At 43.5% G+C, this 26668-nt stretch overlaps 2 protein-coding genes and 1 pseudogene across 7 annotated transcripts; 2 read left to right on the top strand and 1 right to left on the bottom strand.

Annotated features, from left to right (window-relative positions):
- The first annotated feature begins 973 nt into the window (after positions 1-973).
- On the top strand, positions 974-15393 carry tmx4 (thioredoxin-related transmembrane protein 4). 4 transcript variants are annotated; one of them, XM_029713292.1, is made up of 8 exons: positions 976-1240; positions 1772-1887; positions 2046-2091; positions 2190-2318; positions 13127-13172; positions 13271-13372; positions 13962-14022; positions 14123-15393. In XM_029713292.1, the coding sequence occupies exons 1-8, from the start codon at positions 1023-1025 to the stop codon at positions 14239-14241; spliced, it is 837 nt and encodes a 278-aa protein (XP_029569152.1). In that variant the 5' UTR covers positions 976-1022; the 3' UTR covers positions 14242-15393. The 4 variants fall into 4 exon arrangements, with proteins under 4 accessions (XP_029569154.1, XP_029569152.1, XP_029569153.1 ...); XM_029713293.1 differs by having other exon boundaries at positions 977-1240; positions 14126-15393; XM_029713294.1 differs by lacking the exon at positions 13271-13372 and having other exon boundaries at positions 974-1240.
- Positions 15394-15619: 226 nt separating this feature from the next.
- On the top strand, positions 15620-18370 carry hao1 (hydroxyacid oxidase (glycolate oxidase) 1). 3 transcript variants are annotated; one of them, XM_029713289.1, is made up of 9 exons: positions 15620-15913; positions 16451-16623; positions 16709-16809; positions 16900-17054; positions 17172-17347; positions 17463-17554; positions 17654-17812; positions 17905-17974; positions 18102-18370. In XM_029713289.1, the coding sequence occupies exons 1-9, from the start codon at positions 15747-15749 to the stop codon at positions 18167-18169; spliced, it is 1161 nt and encodes a 386-aa protein (XP_029569149.1). In that variant the 5' UTR covers positions 15620-15746; the 3' UTR covers positions 18170-18370. The 3 variants fall into 3 exon arrangements, with proteins under 3 accessions (XP_029569149.1, XP_029569147.1, XP_029569146.1); XM_029713287.1 differs by having other exon boundaries at positions 15621-15913; positions 16490-16623; XM_029713286.1 differs by having other exon boundaries at positions 15622-15913; positions 16472-16623.
- Positions 18371-20871: 2501 nt separating this feature from the next.
- LOC115162210 (cardiolipin synthase (CMP-forming)-like) lies at positions 20872-23043 on the bottom strand (annotated as a pseudogene).
- Between the last annotated feature and the right edge of the window lie 3625 nt (positions 23044-26668).

Genomic DNA, 26668 nt, shown 5'->3' with positions numbered 1-26668 from the left:
TGGGGGGGGCGGGTGGGTCTTGGGGGTGGGGAATGGAATTATTTAATTTATACATTTTTCTCTGGGGGGGGGGAGGTCTTGGATGGTTGAGGGGCAGGTCTTGGGGAACTGTGGGGGGGATCTTGGAGTGCTGGTGGCCTGGCGGTTGGGAGCTTGGGCCGGTGGCTGATGGATTGCTGGTTCGTGTCCCCGTTTTTGACCTTGTGGGAGATCTGTCGACGTGCCCTTGAGCAGGGTATTGACCCTGGTTGCTTCTGTGTGTCGCTCTGGAGGGAGTCTGTTAGATGACTAATGTGATGTAGTTGTTGAGCGGCTTCACTGCAAGTATATTGTATGTTTTAAATATTCAATTTAAAAAAAATAACATTTCAGAATTGAAAAAATAATTTGGTGACAGTGAATAAAAAACTCAAGTATATCCCTCTCTCTGTCATGTTCACATTGTTTTGATATGTGTTCTATCATAATTTACATGCCCATTGTGTGTGCATTCCTATACATTACATACTGTACAGATCAGTGTATTTTATACATATCTTTCAAAAATATATTTAAAAACAACTAGCACTTCCCAAATGTAAACATAATTTTTTGTTTGGGGACAGACAGGCAGACACTAACTGTTTGCTCATAGAAATTATAAAGTTACAAACCATTAGGGACAGGGTTTTAGGGCCACTAATTTGTATTAAGGCCTTCTTATTCAGATTCCCATTAACCAACAGACGGACACCTAAGTTTAATTTCACAATTTCCCATATGTGTGGCCATTCCTTTATGCCTTTTAGAATAGAGACACCAATAAAGGTTGGTAAATCATTTTTCACTACTTTTAGATCCATCTGTCTGTGGTATATCAGACCACCTTAAAAAACACACACACGCACGCACAAACACACACAAACATTGACACACGCACACACTTCAGGTTGTTAGATGAGTCGGTCGACCTTAAAAAAAATCCCTGTTTCTGTTACTTCCGTGTTTAGCGTTCTAGGCAGTTTTCGTTTCAGAAAAGCAACATGGCGCAGCTGAAAACAAAACGTTCCTGTAAACTGTTATGTCAAACTAATTCACCTTCATGTAAATTATCATGTAGTCAGCTTTTCCAACCACTCCTCTCAATAATATTAGTCAGCTCCATCGCAAGTTCTGCTGTAGCAGAAACGGAGACAGGCGTCCTGACAATAACAGATGCTAACTGGACGGTCACTATGGATGGCGAGTGGATGATAAAGTTGTGAGTACAGTACGAAGTCGGAGTGATGATCTGATGTATGCATGTTTGGCCGAAGAAGAAAACGGGAGAGGGGAAGGAGGAGATATATAATTGAAGCTATTAAGTGCCGAATAAGATTTTAGAGTAAAACTTTTGGTTTAGGTCCAGAGTGAGCGTATTCTATTCCAATAATTCAGATGTTTCATGTTGAAGCTGTTGGAACATTGCATTTGAAACTATGCTATCTTCAACCTATATAGATCATGCCAACGTATTTTCCTGACGTTGAAAATAAGTATTTTCTGGACGTTGAAACCAGGTTCCTTTTTTCAGTTCTGAACGAAATGCTGGAAAGGGGGCTGGGTGAAAACATTTGGGAACCCTGCTCTACTGTACTGAACTATACTTTTCTGTCCAAATAGTGAATCATAGACGTCTATGATTGATTCAGATTTGGTCAGATTTGGTTTTTAGAACACCTGACTTGTGCCCTGAACACCACCCACCTGTAGAATCTCCATAATGACCATAGATAAATGTGTGTGTGTATAGTGTTGCTCCCTGGTGCCCGGCATGTGCCCAGCTGAAGGAGCAGTGGGAGAGATTCTCCAGCCTGGCAGCAGCCATGGGGGTTTCTGTAGGAGAAGTGGACGTCACTGAACAGCCTGGTATGGAAATATTATGAAGTTGATCCTGTTGGCTCTTACTGTCCTCAATATTGTCTTCTTCCCGCTGTGTGAGATGCAATGCCATACCGAGTCTCCTTCTAACCACCCATCTCTCCTTTCTCTCGTGTGTGTGTGTGTGTGTGTTTCTTTTCTCTCAGGTCTCAGTGGACGGTTTTTGGTTACCACACTGCCAACCATTTTCCAGTTAGTATCTCAGTTAACCTCTGACCCTGTCCTTTGATCCATGACCTCTAACCTTTCTAACTCTGTATACAGTATTTATCTGTGTGTGTATTCTACAGTGTAAAGGAGGGTAGCGTGAGGAGGTATGTGTCTGTCCGTGAGGCGGAGGAGTTCCATGCGTATGTCTCTAACAGGAGGTGGGAGGAGGTGGAACCACTGCCTTCATGGAAGTCTCCTACTTCTCCTCTGTAAATATACACACCATATACAATACCAGTCCAAAGTTTGGACACACCTACTCATTCCAGGGTTTCATAAAAAAAAAAAACTATTTTCTACATTGTAGAATACTAGTGAAGACATCAAAACTATGAAATAATACATATGGAATCATGTAGTAACCAAAAAAGTGTTAAACAAATCAAAATATATTTTATATTTGAGATTCTTCAAAGTAGCCACCCTTTGCCTTGATGACAGCTTTGCACACTCTTGGCATTCTCTCAACCAGCTTCATGAGGAATGCTTTTCCAACAGTCTTGCTTTTCTTTCACTCTGCGGTCCGACTCATCCCCAACCATCTCAATTGGGTTGAAGTCAGGTGATTGTCGAGGCCAGGTCATCTGATGCAGCACTCCATCACGCTCCTTCTTGGTAAAATAGCCCTTACACAGCCTGGAGGTATGCTTTGGGTCATTTTCCTGTTGAAAAACATATGATACTCTCACTAAGCGCAAACCAGATGGGATGGGTTATCGCTGCAGAATGCTGTAGTAGCCATGCTGGTAAAGTGTGCCTTGAATTCTAAATGAATCACAGACAGTGTCACCAGCAAAGCACCATCACACCTCCTCAATGCTTCACGGTGGGAACCACACATGCAGAGATCATCTGTTCACCTACTCTGTGTCTCACACAGACATGGCGGTTGGAACCAAAAATCTCAAATTTGGACTCAGACCAAAGGACAGATTTCCACCGGTCTAATGTCCAATCCTTGTGTTTCTTGGCCCAAGCAAGTCTCTTCTTATTATTGGTATCGTTTAGTAGTGGTTTCTTTGCAGCAATTCGACCATGAAGGCCTGATTCACTCAGTCTCCTGTTGATGTTGAGATGTGTCTGTTTCCAGGGTTGGATAGGTTACTTTCTAAATGTAATCTGTTACAGTTACTAGTTACCTGTCCAAAATTGTAGTCAGTAACATAATTTTTGGATTACCCAAACTCAGTAACGTAATCTAATTACATTCCGTTACATTTAGATTTATTTCCCATTAAAGAGGCATTAGAAGACAAAAATGTATGTTACCAATTGAATGACATCTATTGCAGGATAAATCAATGTTTAAGTTTACATAGTTGGCCATATATGGATGTTAAAATGTACTTTAAGGGTTGGTTTACATTTACAATGTTTACAAACATTGGGATAAAACAAGCTTATATTTTGGGTTCTGATGGAGTATGACAGTTGAACTAAGCTCATGAGGGATTTATAAGTTATACAGTTGAAGTCAGAAGTTTACATACACATTAGCCAAATACATTTAAACTCAGTTTTTCACAATTCCTGACATTTAATCTCAGTAAAATTTCCCTGTCTTAGGTCAGTTAGGATCACCACTTTATTTTAAGAATGTGAAATGTCAGAATAATAGTAGAGCGAATTATTTATTTCAGCTTTTATTTCTTTCATCACATTCCCAGTGGGTCAGAAGTTTACATATACTCAATTAGTATTTGAAAGCATTACCTTTAAATTGTTTAACTTGGGTAAAATGTTTCAGGTAGCCTTCCACAAGCTTCCCACAATAAGTTGGGTGAATTTTGGCCCATTCCTCCTGACAGAGCTGGTGAAACTGAGTCAGGTTTGTAGGCCTCCTTGCTCGCACACGCTTTTTCAGTTCTGCCCACAAATTTTCTATGGGATTGAGGTCAGGGCTTTGTGATGGCCACTCCAATACCTTGACTTTGTTGTCCTTAAACCATTTTGCCACAACTTTGGGGTCATTGTCCATTTGGAAGACCCATTTGCGACCAAGCTTTAACTTCCTGACTGATGTCTTGAGATGTTGCTTCAATATATCCACATAGTTTTCCTCCCTCATGATGCCATCTATTTTGTGAAGTGCACCAGTCCCTCCTGCAGCAAAGCACCCCCATAACATGATGCTGCCACCCCCGTGCTTCACAGTTGGGATGGTGTTCTTTGGCTTGCAAGCTTCCCCCTTTTTCCTCCAAACATAACAATGGTCATTATGGCCAAACAGTTCTATTTTTGTTTCAGCAGACCAGAGGACATTTCTACAAAAAGTACTCTCTTTGTCCCCATGTGCAGTTGCAAACCGTAGTATGGCTTTTTAATGGCGGTTTTGGAGCAGTGGCTTCTTCCTTGCTGAGCGACCTTTCAGGTTATGTCGATATAGGACTCGTTTTACTGTGGATATAGAGACTTTTGTACCCGTTTCCTCCAGCATCTTCACAAGGTCCTTGGCTGTTGTACTGGGATTGATTTGCACTTTTCACCAAAGTACGTTCATCTCTAGGAGACAGAACTCCTTCCTGAGCGGTATGACGGCTGCGTGGTCCCATGGTGTTTGTACTTGCGTACTATTGTTTGTACAGATGAACGTGGTACCTTCAGGTGTTTGGAAATTGCTCCCAAGGATGAACCAGACTTGTGGAGATCTACACTTGTGGAGATCTACATTTCTTTTGATTTTCCCATGATGTCAAGCAAAGAGGCACTGAGTTTGAAGGTAGGCCTTGAAATACATCCACAGGTACACCTCCAATTGACTCAAATTATGTCAATTAGCCTATCAGAAGCTTCTAAAGCCATGACATCATTTTCTGGAATTTTCCAAGCTGTTTAAAGGTACAGTCAACTTAGTGTATGTAAACTTCTGACCCACTGGAATTGTGATACAGTGAAATAATCTGTCTGTAAACAATTGTTGGAAAAATGACTTGTTTCATGCACAAAGTAGATGTCCTAACCGACCATCCAAAACTATAGTTTGTTAACAAGAAATTTGTGGAGTGGTTGAAAAACGAGTTTTACTGACTCCAACCTAAGTGCATGTAAACTTCCGACTTCAACTTTATTCTTCAAGAGTCAATTGATATAATTTATAAATCCAGAAATGGATGTAGCAACTACAGATTGCCCCTTTAAGTCCATCAAAGGTGTGCAAGTTTGAGCATGTGTCCATTAGGTTAGATTGAGCAATAAAAGCCCCACTTTTATTCCATAGGCTGGGATCCTCACTATGCAGCTATTGCAAGAGTGCATTTTTCACTGGCTGTCAACTGGTTTCAAAAACAATGATTAATAGGCAGCTTAAACTTCTTGAATTCAACCATTATTGGGTTGAAATACACATTTAGATTTATGAACAGCCATCCACAACAACCGCAAATAGCTAAATGAGAGAGCAGCAGTGTGATTCACATCAATGCACTATGTAGATATCAATAATAAGTTATATCCGTATCACCGTAGACTACATTATTACTGTCATCTTTACCTCCAAGCATTTATTCAAGTTGGATAATCTTTTGATGCCGACAGCAGTCGCACCATTGGAAGACATAGCTTCAACTTTAGCCTGCAAAAGCCTATTCCTGCTCTTTTCCCGCGATCCAGCAAACACATTTGGTGTGTCATCACAGCGGTCTCTGATTTGTGGTCAGACTCGCTCATGTGGAACAAACTTAAACTTGTGCCTTTTTTCCGTGCTGATTTGAATGTCATTGAGATAACAGAGAAGTGTCTTAGATTTATTTTCACAAACATCTTTTCTGAATTTAAAAGTAATCATCTAGTTTTTCAAAAGTATCTATAATCTGATTAGAATATTTTTTGCTGGTAACGTAACTGATTACATGTAATCCATTACTCCCCAAACCTGTCTGTTACTTGAACTCTGTGAAGCATTTATTTGGGCTGAGGTGCAGATAACTCTAATGAGTCATAGCGCTTAATGGTTTTTGCGACTGCACTTGAAGAAACTTTCAAAGTTCAACATTTTCCAGATTGACTGACCTTCATATCTTAAAGTAATGATGGACTGTCATTTCTGTTTGCTTATTTGAGCTGTTCTTGCCATAATATGGACTTGGTCTTTTACCAAATAGGGCTATCTTCTGTATACCACCCCTACCTTGTCAAAACACAACTGATTGGCTCAAACGCATTAAGAAGGAAAGAAATTCCACAAATTTACTTTTAACAAGGCACACCTGTTAATTGAAATGCATTCAAATCAAATTAAATCTATTTGTCACATACACATGGTTAGCAGATGTTAATGCAAGTGTAGCGAAATGCTGGTGCTTCTAGTTCCGACCATGCAGTAATATCTAACAAGTAATCTAACCTAACAATTTCACAACAACTACCTTATACAGACAAGTGTAAAGGAATAAATACGAATATGTACATAAAAATATATAAATGAGTGATGGCTGAACGGCATAGGCAAGATGCAGTAGATAGTATAGAGTACAGTATATACATATGAGATGAGTAGTGTAGGGTATGTAAGCATTATATAAAGTGGCATAGTTTAAAGTGACTAGTGATACATTTAATTACATCAGATGGCAAGATGCAGTAGATGGTATAGCGTACAGTATATACATAAGAGATGAGTAATGTAGGGTAAGTAAACATTATATAATATAAAGTGGCTAGTGATAAATTGATTACATTTTATTTTATTTATTTATTTCACCTTTATTTAACCAGGTAGGCAAGTTGAGAACAAGTTCTCATTTACAATTGCAACCTGGCCAAGATAAAGCAAAGCAGTTCGACAACATACATCAACACAGAGTTACACATGGAGTAAACAACATACAGTCAATAATACAGTAGAAAAAAAAAATTAGACTATATACAATGTGAGCAAATGATGTGAGATAAGGGAGGTAAAAGCAAAAAAATGCCATGGTGGCAAAGTAAATAAAGTATAGCAAGAAAAACACTGGAATGGTAGATTTGTAGTTTGAAGAAAGTTCAAAGTTCAAATATAAATAATATGGTGCAAAGGAGCAAAATAAATAAAATAAATAAATACAGTAGGGGAAGAGGTAGTAGTTTGGGCTAAATTATAGATGGGCTATGTACAGGTGCAGTGATCTGTGAGCTGCTCTGACAGCTGGTGCTTAAAGCTAGTGAGGGAGATAAGTGTTTCCAATTTCAGAGATTTTTGTAGTTCGTTCCAGTCGTTGGCAGCAGAGAACTGGAAGGAGAGACGACCAAAGGAGGAGTTGGCTTTAGGGGTGACCAGAGAGATATACCTGCTGGAGCGCGTGCTACAGGTGGGTGCTGCTATGGTGACCAGTGAGCGGAGATAAGGGGGGACTTTACCTAGCAGGGTCTTGTAGATGACCTGGAGCCAATGTGTTTGGCGACGATTATGAAGTGAAGGCCAGCCAACGAGAGCATACAGATCGCAGTGGTGGGTTGTATATGGGGCTTTGGTGACAAAACGGATGGCACTGTGATAGACTGCATCCAGCTTGTTGAGTAGGGTATTGGAGGCTATTTTGTAAATGACATCGCCGAAGTCGAGGATTGGTAGGATGGTCAGTTTTACGAGGGTATGTATGTTTGGCAGCATGAGTGAAGGATGCTTTGTTGCGAAATAGGAAGCCAATTCTAGATTTCACTTTGGATTGGAGATGATTGATGTGAGTCTGGAAGGAGAGTTTACAGTCTAACCAGACACCTAGGTATTTGTAGTTGTCCACAAATTCTAAGTTAGAACCGTCCAGAGAAGTTATGCTGGATGGGCGGGCAGGTGCAGGCAGCGATCGGTTGAAGAGCATGCATTTAGTTTTACTTGTGTTTAGGAGCAGTTGGAGGCCACGGAAGGAGAGTTGAATGGCATTGAAGCTCGTCTGGAGGGTTGTTAACACAGTGTCCAAAGAAGGGCCAGAAGTATACAGAATGGTGTCGTCTGCGTAGAGGTGGATCAGAGATTCACCAGCAGCAAGAGCGACATCATTTATGTATACAGAGAAAAGAGTTGGCCCAAGAATTGAACCCTGTGGTACCCCCATAGAGACTGCCAGAGGTCCAGACAGTAGGCCCTCCGATTTGACACACTGAACTCTGTCAGAGAAGTAGTTGGTGAACCAGGCGACGCAATCGTTTGAGAAACCAAGGCTACTAAGTCTGCCGATGAGGATGTGGTGATTAACAGAGTCAAAAGCTTTGGCCAGGTCAATGAATACGGCAGCACAGTATTGTTTCTTATCGATGGCGGTTACGATGTCGTTTAGGACCTTGAGCGTGGCTGAGGTGCACCCATGACCAGCTCTGAAACCAGATTGCATAGCGGAGAGGGTGCGGTGGGATTCGAAATAGTCGGTAATCTGTTTGTTGACTTGGCTTTCGAAGACCTTAGAAAGGCAGGGTAGGATGGATATAGGTCTGTAGCAATTTGGGTCAAGAGTGTCACCTCCTTTGAAGAGGGGGATGACAGCAGCTGCTTTCCAATCTATGGGAATCTCAGACGACACGAAAGAGAGGTTGAACAGGCTAGTAATAGGGGTTGCAATAATTTCGGCAGATAATTTTAGAAAGAAAGGGTCCAGATTGTCAAGCCCAGCTGATTTGTAGGGGTCCAGATTTTGCAGCTCTTTCAGAACATCAGCTGAATGGATTTGGGAGAAGGAGAAATGGGGGAGGTTTGGGCGAGTAGCTGTGGGGGGTGCAGTGCTGTTGAATGCAGTAGGGGTAGTTAGGTGGAAAGCATGGCCAGCCGTAGAAAAATGCTTATTGAAATTCTCAATTATAGTGGGCTTATCGGTGGTGACAGAGTTTCCTATCCTCAGTGCAGTGGGCAGTTGGGAGGAGGTGTTCTTATTCTCCATGGACTTTACAATGTCCCAAAACTTTTTAGAGTTGGAGTTGCACGAAGCAAATTTTTGTTTGAAAAAGCTAGCCTTGGCGTTTCTAACTGCCTGTGTGTATTGGTTTCTAACTTCCCTAAAAAGTTGCATATCGCGGGGGCAGTTCGATGCTAATGCAGAACGCCACAGGATATTTTTGTGTTGGTTAAGGGCAGTCAGGTCTGGGGAGAACCAAGGGCTATATCTGTTCCTGGTTCTAAATTTCTTGAAAGGGGCATGCTTATTTAAGATGGAGAGGAAGGCATTTTTAAAATATAACCAGGCATCCTCTACTGACGGGATGAGGTCAATATCCTTCCAGGATACCAGGGCCAGGTCGATTAGAAAGGCTTGCTCGTTGAAATGTTTCAGGGAGCGTTTGACAGTGATGAGTGGAGGTCGTTTGACCGCTGACCCATTACGGGTGCAGGCAATGAGGCAGTGATCGCTGAGATCTTGGTTGAAAACAGCAGAGGTGTAATTAGAGGGCACATTGGTTAGGATGATATCTATGAGGGTGCCAGAGTTTGCGGCTTTGGGGTTGTACCTGGTGGGTTCATTAATAATTTGTGTGAGATTGAGGGCATCAAGCTTGGATTGTAGAATGGCTGGGGTGTTAAGCATGTCCCAGTTTAGGTCGCCTAGTAGCACGAGCTCTGAAGATAGATGGGGGGCAATCAGTTCACATATGGTGTCCAGAGCACAGCTAGGGGCCGAGGGGGGTCTATAGCAGGTGGCAACGGTGAGAGACTTGTTTTTGGAGAGATGGATTTTTAGAAGTAGAAGTTCAAATTGTTTGGGTACAGACCTGGATAGCAGGACAGAACTCTGCAGGCTATCTCTGCAGTAGATTGCAACACCGCCCCCACATCAATTTTACCATTATTAAAGTGGGTGGAGTTGAGTCAGTATGTTGGCAGCAGCCACTCAATGTTAGTGATGGCTGTTTAACAGTCTGATGGCCTTGAGATAGAAGCTGTTTTTCAGTCTCTCGGTCCCCGCTTTGATGCACCTGTACTGAACTCGCCTTCTGGATGATAGCGGGGTGAACAGGCAGTGGCTCGGGGGGTTGTTGTCCTTGATGATCTTTTTGGTCTTCCTGTGACATCGGGTGGTGTAGGTGTACTGGAGGGCAGGTAGTTTGCGGTGATACAGCCCGACAGGATGCTCTCGATTGTGCATCTGTAAAAGTTTGTGAGTGTTTTTGGTGACAAGCCGAATTTCTTCAACCTCCTGAGGTTGAAGAGGCGCAGCCGCACCTTCTTCACCACGCTGTCTGTGTGGGTGGACCATTTCAGTTTGTCTGATGTGTACGCCGAGGAACTTAAAACTTTCCACCTTCTCCACTACTGTCCTGTCAATGTGGATAGGGGGGTGCTCCCTCTGCTGTTTCCTGAAGTCCACGATCATCTCGTTTGTTTTGTTGACATTGAGTGTGAGGTTATTTTCCTGACACCACACTCTGAGGGCCCTCACCTCCTCCCTGTAGGCCGTCTCGTCGTTGTTGGTAATCAAGCCTACCACTGTAGTGTCGTCTGCAAACTTGATGATTGAGTTGGAGGCGTGCATGGCCACGCAGTCGTGGGTGAACAGGGAGTACAGTAGAGGGCTGAGAACGCACCCTTGTGGGGACCCAGTGTTGAAGATCAGCAGGGTGGAGATGTTGTTACCTACCCTCGCCACCTGGGGGCGGCCTGTCAGGAAGTCCAGGACCCAGTTGCACAGGGCGGGGTCGAGACCCAGGGTCTCGAGCTTAATGACGAGTTTGGAGAGTACTATGGTGTTAAATGCTGAGCTGTAATCGATGAACAGCATTCTTACATAGGTATTCCTCTTGTCCAGATGGGTTAGGGCAATGTGCAGTGTGATGACGATTGCGTCGTCTGTGGACCTATTGTGGCGGTAAGCAAATTGGAGTGGGTCTAGGGTGTCAGGTAGGGTGGAGGTGATATGGTCCTTGACTAGTCTCTCAAAGCACTTCATGATGACGGAAGTGAGTGCTACAGGGCGGTAGTCATTTAGCTCAGTTACCTTAGCTTTCTTGGGAACAGGAACAATGGTGGGCCTCTTGAAGCATGTGGGGACAGCAGACTGGGATAAGGATTGATTGAATATGTCTGTAAACACACCAGCCAGCTGGTGTGCGCATGCTCTGAGGACGCGGCCGGGGATGCCGTCTGGGCCTGCAGCCTTGCGAGGGTTAACACGTTTAAATGTTTTACTCACGTTGGCTACAGTGAAGGAGAGCCCGCAGGTTTTGGTAGCGGGCCGTGTCAGTGGCACTGTACTGTCTTCAAAGCGAGCAAAAAAGTTGTTTAGTCTGTCTGGGAGCAAGGCATCGTGATCCGCGACGGGGCTGGTTTTCCTTTTGTAGTCCGTGATTGACTGTAGACCCTGCCACATACCTCTCGTGTCTGAGCCGTTGAATTGCGACTCCACTTTGTCTCTATACTGAAGCTTAGCATGTTTGATTGCCTTGCGGAGGGAACAGCTACACTGTTTGTATTCGGTCATGTTTCCGGTCACCTTGCCCTGATTAAAAGCAGTGGTTTGCGCGTTTAGTTTTGCGCGAATGCTGCCATCAATCCACTGTTTCTGGTTGGGGAATGTTTTAATAGACGCTGTGGGTACAACATCACCGATGCACTTGTTAATGAACTCGCACACCGAATCAGCGTATTCGTCAATGTTGTTGTTCGACGCAATGCGGAACATATCCCAGTCCACGTGATCGAAGCAATCTTGAAGCGTGGAATCCGATTGGTCGGACCAGCGTTGAACAGACCTGAGGGCGGGAGCTTCCTGTTTTAGTTTCTGTCTATCAGCTGGGAGCAACAAAATGGAGTTGTGGTCAGCTTTTCTGAAGGGAGGGCGGTGGAGGGCCTTATATGCATCGCGGAAGTTAGAATAACAATGATCCAGGGTTTTGCTACCCCTGGTAGCACAATCGATATGCTGATAGAATTTGGGGAGCCTTGTTTTCAGATTAGCCACGTTAAAATCCCCGGCTACAATAAATGCAGCCTCGGGATATGTGGTTTCCAGTTTACATAGAGTCCAATGAAGTTCATTCAGAGCCATCGATGTGTCTGCTTGGGGGGGATATATACGGCTGTGATTATAATCGAAGAGAATTCTCTTGGTAGATAATGCGGTCGGCATTTGATAGTGAGAAATTCTAAGTCAGGTGAACAAAAGGACTTGAGTTCCTGTATATTGTTATGATCACACCACGTCTCGTTAATCATAAGGCATACACCCCTGCCCTTCTTCTTACCAGAGAGATGCTTGTTTCTGTCGGCGCGATGCGTGAAGAAACCAGGTGGCTGTACCGACTCAGATAGCGTGTCTCGAGTGAGCCATGTTTCCGTGAAACAAAGAATGTTACAGTCTCGGATGTCTCTCTGGAATGCTACCCTTGCTCGGATTTCGTCTACCTTGTTGTCAAGAGACTGGACATTGGCAAGTAGTATGCTCGGGAGCGGTGCTCGATGTGCCTGGCTACGGAGCCTGACCAGAAGACCGCTCCGTCTGCCCCTTCTTCTACGGCGTCGTTGTTTTGGGTCGCCGGCTGGGATCCGATCCATTGTCCTGGGTGGTAGGCCAAACAAAGGATCCGCTTCGGGAAAGTCGTATTCCTGGTCGTAATGTTGGTGAGTTGATGTTGCTCTTATATCCAATAGTTCTTCCTGGCTGTATGTAATAAAACCTAAGATTTCCTGGGGTAACAATGTAAAAAATAATACATAAAAAAACAAAATACTGCATAGTTTCCTAGGAACGTGAAGCGAGGCGGCCATCTCTGTCGGCGCCGGAAGTAACAGGTGACTACCTCATGAAGCTGGTTGAGATAATGCCAAGAGTGTCCAAGGCAAAGGGACTTTGAAGAATCTCAAATATAAAATATATTTTGATTTGTTAACACTTTTTTGGTTACTACATGATTCCATATGTGTTATTTCATAGTTTTGATGTCTTCACCATTATTCTACAATGTAGAAAATAGTAAATATAAAGAAAAACCCTGGAATGAGTAGATGTGTCTAAACTTTTGACTGGTACTGTATATTATACATAAACGTGGAATTCGTCTTCTCTTCTGTAAATATTTTCTGACCTTACCTCTGACTTTGTGGATCTCCTCCCTCCAGGATGAGTTGCATGGCCGGACTCTTCAGGCTTTCACTGTGGATCCGGGTGAGACCAAATCTCTCTCTCACACACACACACAGAGAGAAAATGGTGTAAATGATCCACACTCACTCAGAATCGTGTGTGTGTGTGTGCGTGTGTAGTTGACTCATGGGTATCTGACGGGGGATTTGGGCATGCCGGTGTGGGGCTCCTACCTCTCTTTTGCCATGGCAACACTTGTCACTGGGCTGCTGATGGGACTGGTGAGTTACACACTAATAATAATTTCACTATATTATTGTATTACTACTAAACCATTAATAAACACAAAACACAATTTTTATGTCACACAAATGCTTTTGAAGGGTACTGAACATGTTGAGTATGTCATTGTTCTGAGAAAGATGCCAAATCGTCTCTCTCTTACAGCCTGCTAGACTACGTAGACACACAAACACACACACACACTTCGATGAGTTTCTCTGCAGTGAAATGTGATCTTATGTAAGAGTGGCAGTGGGAGGATGGCTGCTATTTCAGGACTTGGTAGAGTAGACTGGAGAGGCAGCAGGAGGACAGATGTGCAGGAGGACAGATGTGTGGGGTGCCCTCAGCTACTCTTGTGTAACCAGCTGCATTCTACTTAAAGTTTGGAACTCAACTCCTGCCTACACTGACATTAACCTCTTAACTAATTTAAACTACCTTCATTCTAAACTAGATTATTAACTATAGTTGTCTTTATTTTAGTTTGACCCTGTCTAACTTCTCTGATCCTGTCTCAACTCTCCCCTCCACTCAACAGAGCTGCTTTAAACTCTTGTCTCTGTCTCTCTGTCTCTCTGTCTGTAGGTGCTGGTCCTGGTTGCAGATTGCCTCTGTCCTTCCCGACAGAAGCGGAAAGAGGAGAGAGGTGAGAGGATGAGCCCACAGAACAAAGCACGTATGCACATACACACACACACACAAAGACAGTGTGTTATTAGTGCTCTACAGCGTGTGTTTGTTTCGAGCAGGAGTGTGTGTGAGTATGGCGGAGAAGAGGCAAGCGTCGGAAGCAGATGAGGGGTCTAACGAGGAGGAGCCAGAGACACTGAGACAGAGGAGAGGACAGGCAAAACCTACCTCCTAACCAGTGGTTGGAACCTAAATTATTTTCCAATCGTTTCATTCTGAACAGAACCATTCTTTTTTTGTTACATTCCACTGTTTTCTGACCAACAAAATAAAGTTCTGAAAAAGGTTCAAACCAAATAAAAGTAACAGTTTATATTGTTCCTTTCTGGTCCTTTTTAAACCTCTGAAATTGTAAAAAAAAATAATAATAATTTGCTCGACATTAAATGACTTCACCAATCATGCAGTGCAGATAGAGCAGCTTGATATGGAGCAGGCAAGCTATAGCTCAGTGAGTTGTTTACGTGCAGCTGAAATTTTGCGGGTGGAGGAGGAAGCTTGGCTTAAAGCGCTGGGCATCTTGTTATGACATGCATTATCTGAATTAGGCCCACAGAATTATACCTACGGAGGAGCGGCTTCTTTGGAGGAACTTTGAATGTCTTTGAACTTCAGAGATGGCTTAACATTGAACCAAAACTAGCTATAGCTAGCTAATGAGCTTGTGTGTGCAGAGTGGCACCAGAATTAAAAATACATCTTACCTTTTTGTAGTTAATAAATACAATGTGAAATGTGATAACTATAGTATCCTAACTAGCATTGAAAAGTTAATCCATTCTTCTCTAATTAAGAATCTCTTTCCCTATCTTCTGAATCACGCTTGTAATGTCAGTAGGTTACAGCTATGCTTCGGGGGGGTTCTGATTCTGTTCCCTAGAAATGTAGTTATTGTCCGGTTTTCTGTTCTGTTCCCTGAACCGGTTCCAAGGGAAATGTTCCCTTCAGACAGGACGACAAAGACAACAATTTATGCTGAACAAAAAGAGTGATTTGACGAATGCTTGTCATGTGTTTTTCCATGTGTGTATGGGGGGGGGGTCTGGAAGGGTTCACTTTTCTATTTTCGTCCACTTTTTTCATCCATTTTTTATAACGTTGTCCAATATTCTATGATTATCACAATATAAACTTTATTTTCTTCGATTTGAAATAGTTTTCTATTGTTAAGACTGCCATATGCATACATACCGTTTGAGCTAGGTATGATTCTATTATTGATGGATGACTATGATAATGACTGAGTGTTGTTGCCATGTGAGGAGGCCCCTCCATCCTTGATAATGGATCATTTAATCACCAAAATAAACATTTTTATACAAAGGCCTATCTACTGTCTAGTTATGGTGCCCATCTCCTGTCTGTGCTGTGTGGACAGTGTTATCATATATAAGGGTTGTGGGGTGAAGGGTCAGGGTTGCTTAAATTAGAGTGTGTGTGTGTGTGTGTGTGTGTGTGTGTGTGAGGGAGGGAGTGAGTGAGTGGGAAGCAGGGCTGTGTAAACTTGGGGTTAATGATTGCTGGTGGTCAGATGATCAGAGAGGAGAGACTTGGGGGTGTCTGTGTGACAGCAGTCAGAGAGGACTATGTGTGTGTGGATCAGGTAGTGTTAGAGTTAGTCAGCCTGTATGTGTTATTGCGTGTGTGGATCAAAGTGTGTTAAAGTGTGCATTTGTCTGTATGTGTGTTAGTCTGTGTGTGTGTGTAGTCATGTCTGAGAAGTTAGTGTGTGTGGCTGACTATGAGTCTATGGCCAAGAGAGTTCTACCAAAAGCTGTGTTTGACTACTACTGCTCTGGAGCCGACCAGCAAGAGACCTTGGCAGATAACACTGCTGCGTTCTCCAGGTAACTAGCACACACACTTGCCTATGCGGAGTCTCCAGAAAACGCTAACATCCGGTTTTCAGGGATACAGTATTTTCAACCTAACTTCCGTTTCCCCTGAAAAACGGAAGTGGGAACTTTTTATGCCTGCTACGTTAGGTTACACAGACACACACTGCTGTTTTCTCCAGGCAACATGAACACGCACGTTCTGTCCTGTAACAACTATTGCAATGTGGAGAATCAAACCTAGTTGTAACATTGCAACCAGACAAGGCTTCATACAACACTAGTGTAGAATACTGCTGCTCACTGCATCACACACACCGTTTACTTAAGATCTGCACAGATTATGTTCTCCATCATCATCTCATAGAATATGTTAGTGAGGTGAGTTAGAAGTGTTTTTGGGGTGTTTCAGTGCTGTTCACTGTTTTTTTCGGCTGTTTTAGGCAGACAATATCCTAGAAACCACCACAGTAGTTTAATAATTGACTCACCACCTCACTTCAACTCAAAGTCCTGTTCAACGTCTGACACAGCACTGGTTTACGCCAGATCACTTCTCTGTGTGTATAGGTGGCTTTTGTTCCCTAGGGTACTGAGGGATGTGTCCAGCGTGGATCTGAGTGTTAGTGTGTTAGGTCAGCGAATCAGCATGCCTGTGTGTGTCGGGGCAACCGCAATGCAGAGGATGGCCCACCCTGACGGAGAGATGGCCACCGCCAGAGGTGTGTACACACACACACACACACACAGAGCTGCTTCCAGCCTCTTGTGTATACTGTATGTGTGTAATAAAGCTCCATCTCCCAGCAACCAGAGCGGCAGGGACGGGGATGATGCTGAGTTCCTGGGCCACCTCTACCATAGAGGAAGTGAGGTCATCAGCTGGCGACGGCCTGCTCTGGATGCAGGTGGAGTACTGCTACATATAGGTTTTGATTACATCACAGTTAACATCACCGGTCTGGTGAACATCTATGACCTATATATAATCCGTACAGCTGTACATCTATAAGGACCGCGACCTCACTCTGTCATTGGTGCGCCGGGCTGAAGAGGCAGGGTATAAGGCCATCTTTGTTACCGTGGATACGCCCTACCTCGGAAAGAGACGAGATGACGTGCGCAACCGCTTTAAACTTCCCCCTCATCTGAAGTAGGAACCAAAAACACACTCATCACCACACCATATACAGTCACACACACTTCATCAAATAATATATTATTTAAGCTTACCTCTTATTTTAGTGTTTGTGTGTGTGTGCGTGTGTAGGATGACTAACTTTGGTTCGGCAGAGCTGGCGTTCTCCAGTGCTGAGGGTTACGGTGAGGACAGTGGACTGGCTGTGTATGTCGCTCAAGCTATCGACCCTACTCTCTGCTGGGAACACATTGCTTGGCTGAAGAAAAACACACACCTCCCTGTGGTCGTCAAAGGTGTCCTGAGAGGTGACACACAACACACAGTACACGCCACATAATAAGGCAGGTTTACGTTTCATGGCAGAGAAGTAGTAACATGTCTATACATCTATGGATCTATATCCACCCTTCTTCCCACCAGCTGAAGATGCGTTAGAAGCCCTTATCCACGGTGTAGATGGGATCCTGGTGTCTAACCACGGAGCAAGGCAGCTAGACGGGGTCCCAGCTACGGTGAGGGAGCCCAACACACACACACACACACACACACACACACACACACCCTCTTCAGTAATATTTCACTTCTTGTCCTGTGACATATGTTGTGTGTAGCTGGATGTGCTGTCTGGGGTGGTGTCAGCAGTAGCAGGGAGGTGTGAGGTGTACCTTGACGGAGGGGTGAGGAGGGGGACAGACGTCCTGAAGGCCTTAGCTCTGGGGGCTACCGCTGTCTTCCTCGGACGGCCTGTACTCTGGGGGCTCGCCTGCCAGGTACCACTGTGTGTGTGCAGATAATACAAGGACCATATGTGGTTGTTTGACCTACTGCTAAATAACAAAAATGTCAAAATGTGTGTTTGTAGGGGGAGCAGGGTGTCAGTGATGTTCTGGAGCTCATGAGAGATGAGCTACACCTGGCGATGGCCCTGGCAGGTAACCATGGATAATTAACCTACTCTGACCATTTCCTCCTCACATTGCCTTTCCTCATCTACTAATTCTCAACCTCTCCTTTATCTGAGTTCAGAGGTAAAGGTTGAACCTTGTGTTTTGTCTGCAGGATGTTGTTCGCTGGCAGAGGTTAACAGATCCCTCGTCAGAAGACCTGAATTCACCTCCAGAATCTGAAGAAGCTGATACACGCAAATTGGGTTTGAAGGCACCAGCCATGTAACACCTGGATAAATGAATTTAATCAATTAGTAAGTCGTAGTAATTCTCACTGCTTTTCGATAGTTTCCAAAGCACTACGAATTGGATGTAAAATACTCATGACTGTCACCACCTGATGGAATTTGAAGCCTCATTAAATCATGTTTCTTTCCAATATTACTGGTGTTGGGGTTTTACTAGCCTTCCACATCTCATCTCACTGAAGTCTCGGTTTACGAGATCAGGGTTTGACTAACTCTGCTGTATTGACAAAGTCACCAAACTAAGGGCAAAATATCAAGTCAATCTGACAAAACAGCTGAAGTGACTTCAGTAGACCAGCAGGTGCCACTAACAGCTTTGACACGTAAACCTTTTTGGTACAATTGGTTGTAATGTTGGAAAGCTTTGTTTCCGCATTACACACAGGCTTACATTTCCCGCCACATACACTCTTGCAGAATCCTGATCCTCTTTACAGACCATACTAGCAATCTAAACAAGGAGTTGATTTACACACACGGCGAGAGGCTATCAGAGCAGGTTCATGATTTAATCACATTCATCTGATACAAAACTGTCAATCTGCCAGGATGATTCCCATGGCAATACAGGGTTAATAAATACACACGTTCACAAGAGTTCATTTTGGAGTTTACACAAGTATGGGTGTGTTCAACTTGAGTCCTCTGGCAGACCGGTGGGTGCAGCAAGCATGTTAAGTTGCAACAGTTACTTGGTGTTGGAGTTCATTTGGCGCTGTTGAGTTGCCATGGTTACTTAGTACCGTTGAGCACCGCATGAGTCCTCATGCCGTAGTGACAGTAGCTGTAGCCTGACAGTCGCAGTATTACCAACACACACAACAGAAACAATGTACCATTAAGATTTCCAGTGAGTAGTCTGCAGAAACAGACTGGCTATGGTGTGTATTACCGTAGGGTCTGCAGGAGCGGACTGTCTGAAGTGAAAGACGGATGAGGCCAACGATGCTGCTACAAGGAAGAGCTGGATCGCTGTGTTCACCTGCATGCACACAACACATGACTAACCAACTAGACAAATGAATGAGGACTGTTGTTTTACTTGTGTATGACACGTGTGTATTTCCCCTTATTTTTCCTTCCTACATTTTCAGTGGCGGCCACGATTTAAATGCATATAGGGGAAACACTGGTGTGTGTGAGGTACAGAGACTTTAAGACCTTACTGAGGGTGGTGTGTTTGAGCTGCGCTGTAGCAGGGGTTTAAAAACACACAGACAGACAGAGAGAGCGACGTAGTATAAACAGAGCAACACCACAGACCTAAACACAACAGTACTGGACACACTCCCATCCATCTCCTTCATGTATTCTGACCGATGGACTAGTGTCCGTGACAGGCCTGAACCAGCCCGCTATGTGTGTATGACTTACAGTGAGGGAAAAAAAGTATTTGATCCCCTGCTGATTTTGTACGTTTGCCCACTGACAAAGAAATTATCAGTCTATAATTTTAATGGTAGGTTTATTTGAACAGTGAGGGACAGAATAACAACAAAAAAATCCAGAAAAACACGTCAAAAATGTTATAAAATGATTTGCATTTTAATGAGGGAAATAAGTACTTGACATCTCTGCAAAACATGACTTAGTACTTGGTGGCAAAACCCTTGTTGGTAATCAGAGGTCAGACGTTTCTTGTAGTTGGCCACCAGGTTTGCACACATCTCAGGAGGGATTTTGTCCCACTCCTCTTTGCAAATCTTCTCCAAGTCATTAAGGTTTCGAAGCTGACGTTTGGCAACTCGAACCTTCAGCTCCCTCCACAGATTTTCTATGGGATTAAGGTCTGGAGACTGGCTAGGCCACTCCAGGACCTTAATGTGCTTCTTCTTGAGCCACTCCTTTGTTGCCTTGGCCGTGTGTTTTGGGTCATTGTCATGCTGGAATACCCATCCACGACCCCTTTTCAATGCCCTGGCTGAGGGAAGGAGGTTCTCACCCAAGATTTGACAGTACATGGCCCCGTCCATCGTCCCTTTGATGCGGTGAAGTTGTCCTGTCCCCTTGGCAGAAAAACACCCCCAAAGAATAATGTTTCCACCTCCATGTTTGACGGTGGGGATGGTGTTCTTGGGGTCATAGGCAGCATTCCTCGTCCTCCAAACACGGCGAGTTGAGTTGATGCCAAAGAGCTCCATTTTGGTCTCAGTTTCAGTCCTTCACGGTGTAGTGTGTTACCAATTGTTTTCTTGGTGACTATGGTCCCAGCTGCCTTGAGATCATTGACAAGATCCTCCCGTGTAGTTCTGGGCTGATTCCTCACCGTTCTCATGATCATTGCAACTCCACGAGGTGAGATCTTGCATGGAGCCCCAGGCCGAGGGAGATTGACAGTTCTTTTGTGTTTCTTCCATTTGCGAATAATCGCACCAACTGTTGTCACCTCCTCACCAAGCTGCTTGGCGATGGTCTTGTAGTCCATTCCAGCCTTGTGTAGGTCTACAATCTTGTCCCTGACATCCTTGGAGAGCTCTTTGGTCTTGGCCATGGTGGAGAGTTTGGAATCTGATTGATTGATTGCTTCTGTGGACAGGTGTCTTTTATACAGGTAACAAACTGAGATTAGGAGCACTCCCTTTCTCTCCTACCATTAAAATTATAGACTGATAATTTATTTGTCAGTGGGCAAACGTACAAAATCAGCAGGGGATCAAATACTTTTTCCCCCTCACTGTACAGGAGGGGGGACAGTCTTGTATCTGACGTAGGAAACAGCAGCAATCAGATCGACGTCTCTGATAATCACCAACCCTGTCAGGGGAGGTGAGAACACACACACACACACACAGTCAGAAGAGCACAAAATGAACAACTAATTAATTGGTTCTCTCCCTCTATGGCGATTGTGTGGACATTGATTGGGATTATTAGCACTAAGATTTAGTTGAATATTGCAGCAAGGAAGGACTTACATTTCAACACACACACACAAACAGACCTGGGATGAGCTGAGCGTAGGGGAGACTGATGTAGAAAACGCTGATGAGGATCTTATCAGCTAATGGGTCGAGAGCGCTGCCTAACACAGATTTCCTACTGGCCCAGTTGCTGGCTATATAACCACCCAGCTACAGAGACAACACACGGGGTTACCAGAGGGTGCAGTGTGTGTATAGTGGTGGTGGTGTATGGTTATTGTTTTAATTTAAAATCAAAGTATTTGCAAAGTGTGTGCAGGCAGGCGTGCATACCTCATCAGTAAATCCAGCCAAAGTAAACAGTCCCAGAGAGAGGTGGAAATGTTTCTCAGTGATCAGGACTCCCAGGACCGGAGCCAGCGCGATTCAACATACACACAGCAGGTTGGGGATGGTCCACGGATTTTCATACTGGAACACACACACACAAAATGTAGAGAACATGTTTAGCAACAGTCAGTGCAAGACTGTGCATTGTTGATCTGACAAGAGAATGTGTGGTTCTGTCTGTCTTAATTCAGGCCATGATAGTAAAGTGACAGCATGGGAAACCAGCCCTAAAAGTATAATCTAATATGGTATAATTTTGCCTTCATCAGGGCAACTTCTTTCAGACAACAATGAATCTGCCAAAGACTACCACTTGTCTTACCACAAGACCTACCATTTATTTAAACGTGAACAGCCCCCGGCCAGGATCGGGTGGTTTCCCTCAGGTCCTCTCCAGGTGTGCTGTTGGCCGGTCTTCCATTACAAATACCTCTCCAGACCTCACCGGGCACAACCTCAGCCGAGGAGTCCTTCGGATATAATCTAAAGCCGTTTTCGTTACCCTGCATCCTCTCCAGCGATAGTATCGGTTGACGCTTTCGGTGGAACCCTTCAGCGCGTGGCCGGTAACCTCTGGGGGTCGACAGGATTGGGATATTCGTGTCCTGTGGGGTGTGCAGCTGGGCGACAGAGTATTCTGTTTTTGAGACTTTGCAGCCTCTTCAGCTCTGCCCTCACACACACACCTGTCTGCTGCCGCCATGACGCAATTGACCAACACACACTTCTCATCGCATTACATTAACTAGGTGCCCTCGCGCGCACACCAAGTTATTTTTACAAACCGACCAGAAAAACATTGAAAACCGAGAACAAGACGCGACTTAAACTAACCTCATCTACTCCTCTTTACACATATCCTGCTGTGTAACACCTCGCCAGTTCATATTTTTCCCCGTTTACTTCTTATCCAGCCAGCAACTCCAGCCGATAAAATCCATGTTTTCAGCCGTATTCCGAGAGTTTTACGTCGTGTTGGTGGATGTAACTTTAAAATAACACTAATCTCGCTGTGATAGTTTAGGTAATTATAAATCCGAGTATGCAGGACGTGTAACCAACTAGCTTGATGGTTCAGAATTTCATCTTGAACCCTGCCTCCTTTTCTGTGCAAATGTTCACTGTTTCACTCCTGCTCACTCAGCGAGATCCTTGAACAAACAGCGCCTCTGCGCAGCTGTAAAGAGTCCATTAGGAGCTACTTTCTTTTACTCAAATGTTCGTAATATTTGTAGCTGATTTATTTTACCACACACAGCCTCGAGTATACAGGTAAATTAATGTCTTAAGTGTACAAGCATGTAAAATGAGTTGCGCCTGTCTAATCAGTTTTGTACTTGCAAAAAATATTTGCAAACATGTAACTTTTGACAAATGCAACAACACTAGCAAGCAGGTGATGTGTGAATAAATACAACACTTGCAAACATGTAACGTGAGAAAATCCAATAATTTTTTGCAACTGGTGAATCAAAACTACATTTGCTTGTGTCGAACCTGTGCCAAAAAGTTTTGTAAAAATGTGTACTTGTAAGAGTACTTCTTGCTTGCAGAGAATCTATCTTAATTATATAGCTAGATGTCAATATCGAACCAATGCAATGATAGACATTTTCAGGAAAATCAGCTCATAGCATGCCAATAAAATGTCTATCTGATACAGCTATTTGTTGTTCTAGTGCAATGTACATGACATGTGACAGCCACATCATGAAGTCATGTATCTGCAGACCAGCGATAAGGAGAAATATGATAACACCGGTAATAGATCAGTTGTTGTATTACTTGTGAGGCACAGCTGAGTGAGAATACATTTAAATCATTTGCTTTTTATTTTACTGGACTGATGGTGCCTGCATCTGATGGTCAGTCTCAGCAGAGGGAGAGCAGCAGACTGAGGGTCCGTCTCTCAACATCCCTCTGCTCTCCCTTTCCTCCACTGACCAAAAAGGGGCACAGTCTTCCAGCTGATTGTGAAACTCGAGTCGCACTGCATTATTTCTGCCTCATGCACAAATTCATGTTGTTACTCCTATGACCAGAGAAAGTGAAATATTCCTCTATAAAAAAGACCCAAGCCTATCAATACACTTTCTCACTCATTACTGCTGCACTGCTTGTTGTAGCGCTGAGTGGAAATGGGAAGAAAGCGCATTTTATGGGTTATAAGTGTTGACAGTGCTGAGTAAGAACTCGCTCATATAAACAGCAGCTCTTTGCTGTATTCGTTGACAGTCTCTCTAGTCATGGGGTTTTAAACGTTTTGAAATCTCAGTATCAATTTTGCCGTAACTTTCTTTTATGCCTGCTACGTTACTGCAGACTCGGTCATCTGAGCAATCTGATTGGCCAGCGGTAGCATAGTGCACTTGATTTCCTCTCCAGGCCCACCAGGAAGGCAGAGTTTGGACCTTCAGACACATGAAATTGCAACAGTTTGTCGACCTGGCGCGCAGGGCAGCTGAATTGGCTGCACCTACCATCAACAGACACCAATAAAATAAAAAAAATAGGAACACAAGGCTTTATCGTTGGTTTTTTTACAGATATATTTGGCGATCAACCGGTTGTTCACTGCTCTACGGGAATGACGGAGTCCATCCAAATCATCTTGGCTCCTGGACTCGCATTTCAAGTCTGCGTTGAAACAATGACATATCAATGGACCAAGACCAGCTCAGTTAATCCCTACCATTGTGACAATGAGTCGTCATAATGCTGCATCAAAAGTACATTATCCTAGGGGCGTTAGCAGACAAAATGTAACTTAATTTATGTCCCTGAATACCTGTTTGATCCTACAGCTATTGTACGCCGTAATCATGAGCCTATGAACCAGAGTTACACTGTTAGCACTAAGGCGGTTTGCCTTAGCAGGAAGACCACTTTGTACAGCTCACCCTGCACTATCAAGTTTACTTCTGATAAGCTTCCCAGTAAAGCATTTAAAACAATCAAGCAACCCAGAAAAGTGCTAAAAATAGCTCATATTAAACATAAGCAGCCTGAGAAACAAGGTCCATGAAGTCAATAACTTGCTTGTAACAGATGACATTCATATTCTGACTATCTCTGAAACTCACTTAGATAATACAGTTGAAGTCAGAAGTTTACATACAGTTAGGTTGGAGCCATTAAAACTCGTTTTTCAACCACTCCACAAATTTCTTGTTAACAAACTATAGTTTTGACAAGTCGGTTAGGACATTTACTTTGTGCATGACAAGTAATTTGTCCAACAATTGTTTACAGATTATTTCACTGTATCACAATTCCAGTGGGTCAGAAGTTTACATACACTAAGTTGACTGTGCCTTTAAACAGCTTGGAAAATTCCAGAAAATTATGTCATGGCTTTAGAAGCTTCTGATAGGCTAACTGACATGAGTCATTTGGGGGTGTACCTGTGGATGTATTTCAAGGCCTATCTTCAAACTCAGTGCCTCTTTGCTTGACATCATGAGAAAATCAAAAGAAATCAGCCAAGACCTCAGAAGAAAAAAATGTAGACCTCCACAAGTCTGGTTCATCCTTGGGAGCATTTTCCAAACGCCTGAAGGTACCACGTTCATCTGTACAAACAATAGTACGCAAGCATTAACACCACGCGACCACGGAGCCGTCATACCGCTCAGGAAGGAGACGCGTTCTGTCTCCTAGAGATGAACGTACTTTGGTGTGAAAAGTGCAAATCAATCCCAGAACAACAGCAAAGGACCTTGTGAAGATGCTGGCGGAAACGGGTACAAATGTATCTATATCCACAGTTAAACGAGTCTTATATCGACATAACGTGAAAGGCCGCTCAGCAAGGAAGAAACCACTGCGCCAAAACCGCCATTAAAAAGCTAGACTACGGTTTGAAACTGCACATGGGGATAAAGATCATGCTTTTTGGAGAAATGTCCTCTGGTCTGATGAAACAAAAATAGAACTGTTTGGCCATAATGACCATCGTTATGTTTGGAGGAAAAAGGGGGAGGCTTGCAAGCCGAAGAACACCATCCCAACCGTGAAGCACGGGGGTGGCAGCATCATGTTATGGGGGTGCTTTGCTGCAGGAGGGACTGGTGCACTTCACAAAATAGATGGCATCATGAGGGAGGAAAAGTATGTGGATATATTGAAGCAACATCTCAAGACATCAGTCAGGAAGTTAAAGATTGTCCATTTGGAAGACCCATTTGCGACCAATGACCCCAAGCATACTTCCAAAGTTGTGGCAAAATGGCTTAAGGACAACAAAGTCAAGGTATTAGAGTGGCCATCACAAAGCCCTGACCTCAATCCTATAGAAAACTTGTGGGCAGAACTGAAAAAGCGTGTGTGAGAAAGGAGGCCTACAAACCTGACTCGGTTACACCAGCTGTCAGGAGGAATGGGCCAAAATTCACCCAACTTATTGTGGAAAGCAAACCGAAACACTTGACACAAGTTAAACAATTTAAAGGCAATGCTACCAAATACTAATTGAGTGTATGTAAACTTCTGACCCACTGGGAATGAGATGAAAGAAATAAAAGCTCAAATAAATCATTCTCTACTATTATTCTGACATTTCACATTCTTAAAATAAAGTGGTGATCCTAACTGACCTAAGACAGGACATTTTTACTAGGATTAAATGTCAGGAGTTGTGAAAAACTGAGTTTAAATGTATTTGGCTAAGGTGTATGTAAACTTCTGACTTCAACTGTACCTTTGATAGTGGTAGCAATACATGGTTATTACATTTACCGAAAAGACAGAAATGCCAACGGAGGCAGTGTTGTGGTCTATATAAAGAACCACATTCCAGTAAAGCTTAGAGACGATCTAATGTTAAATACTGTTGAAGTAATATGGCTACAGGTTTATCTACCTCACCTAAAGCCCATTCTTGTGGAAAGCTGCTATAGACCACCAAGTGCTACATTATCACACACAATGTTCTTTACATCATCAACATATGAATCACTATAAAACTTATTGTATGACCTCTTCTACACTATATTAGGTCCAGGACTTTGGTTTTCCTAGATATGGCTATTATATTGTGATCACTACATCCTATGGATTTGGATACCACTTTAAAGCAATTTTGATGATTTCATTCCTGTGCTGTTTAACTACCTTGGTAGGTTGACTGACAACCTGAACCAGATTGCAGGCACTGCTTACAGTTTGAAGTGTTTTCTTGA

This window comes from Salmo trutta, chromosome 25, assembly GCF_901001165.1.
Source record: "Salmo trutta chromosome 25, fSalTru1.1, whole genome shotgun sequence".
NCBI lineage: Eukaryota > Metazoa > Chordata > Actinopteri > Salmoniformes > Salmonidae > Salmo > Salmo trutta.
Note: the sequence above shows the minus strand (reverse complement) of the source record. Positions and strands in the feature narration are given on the sequence as shown.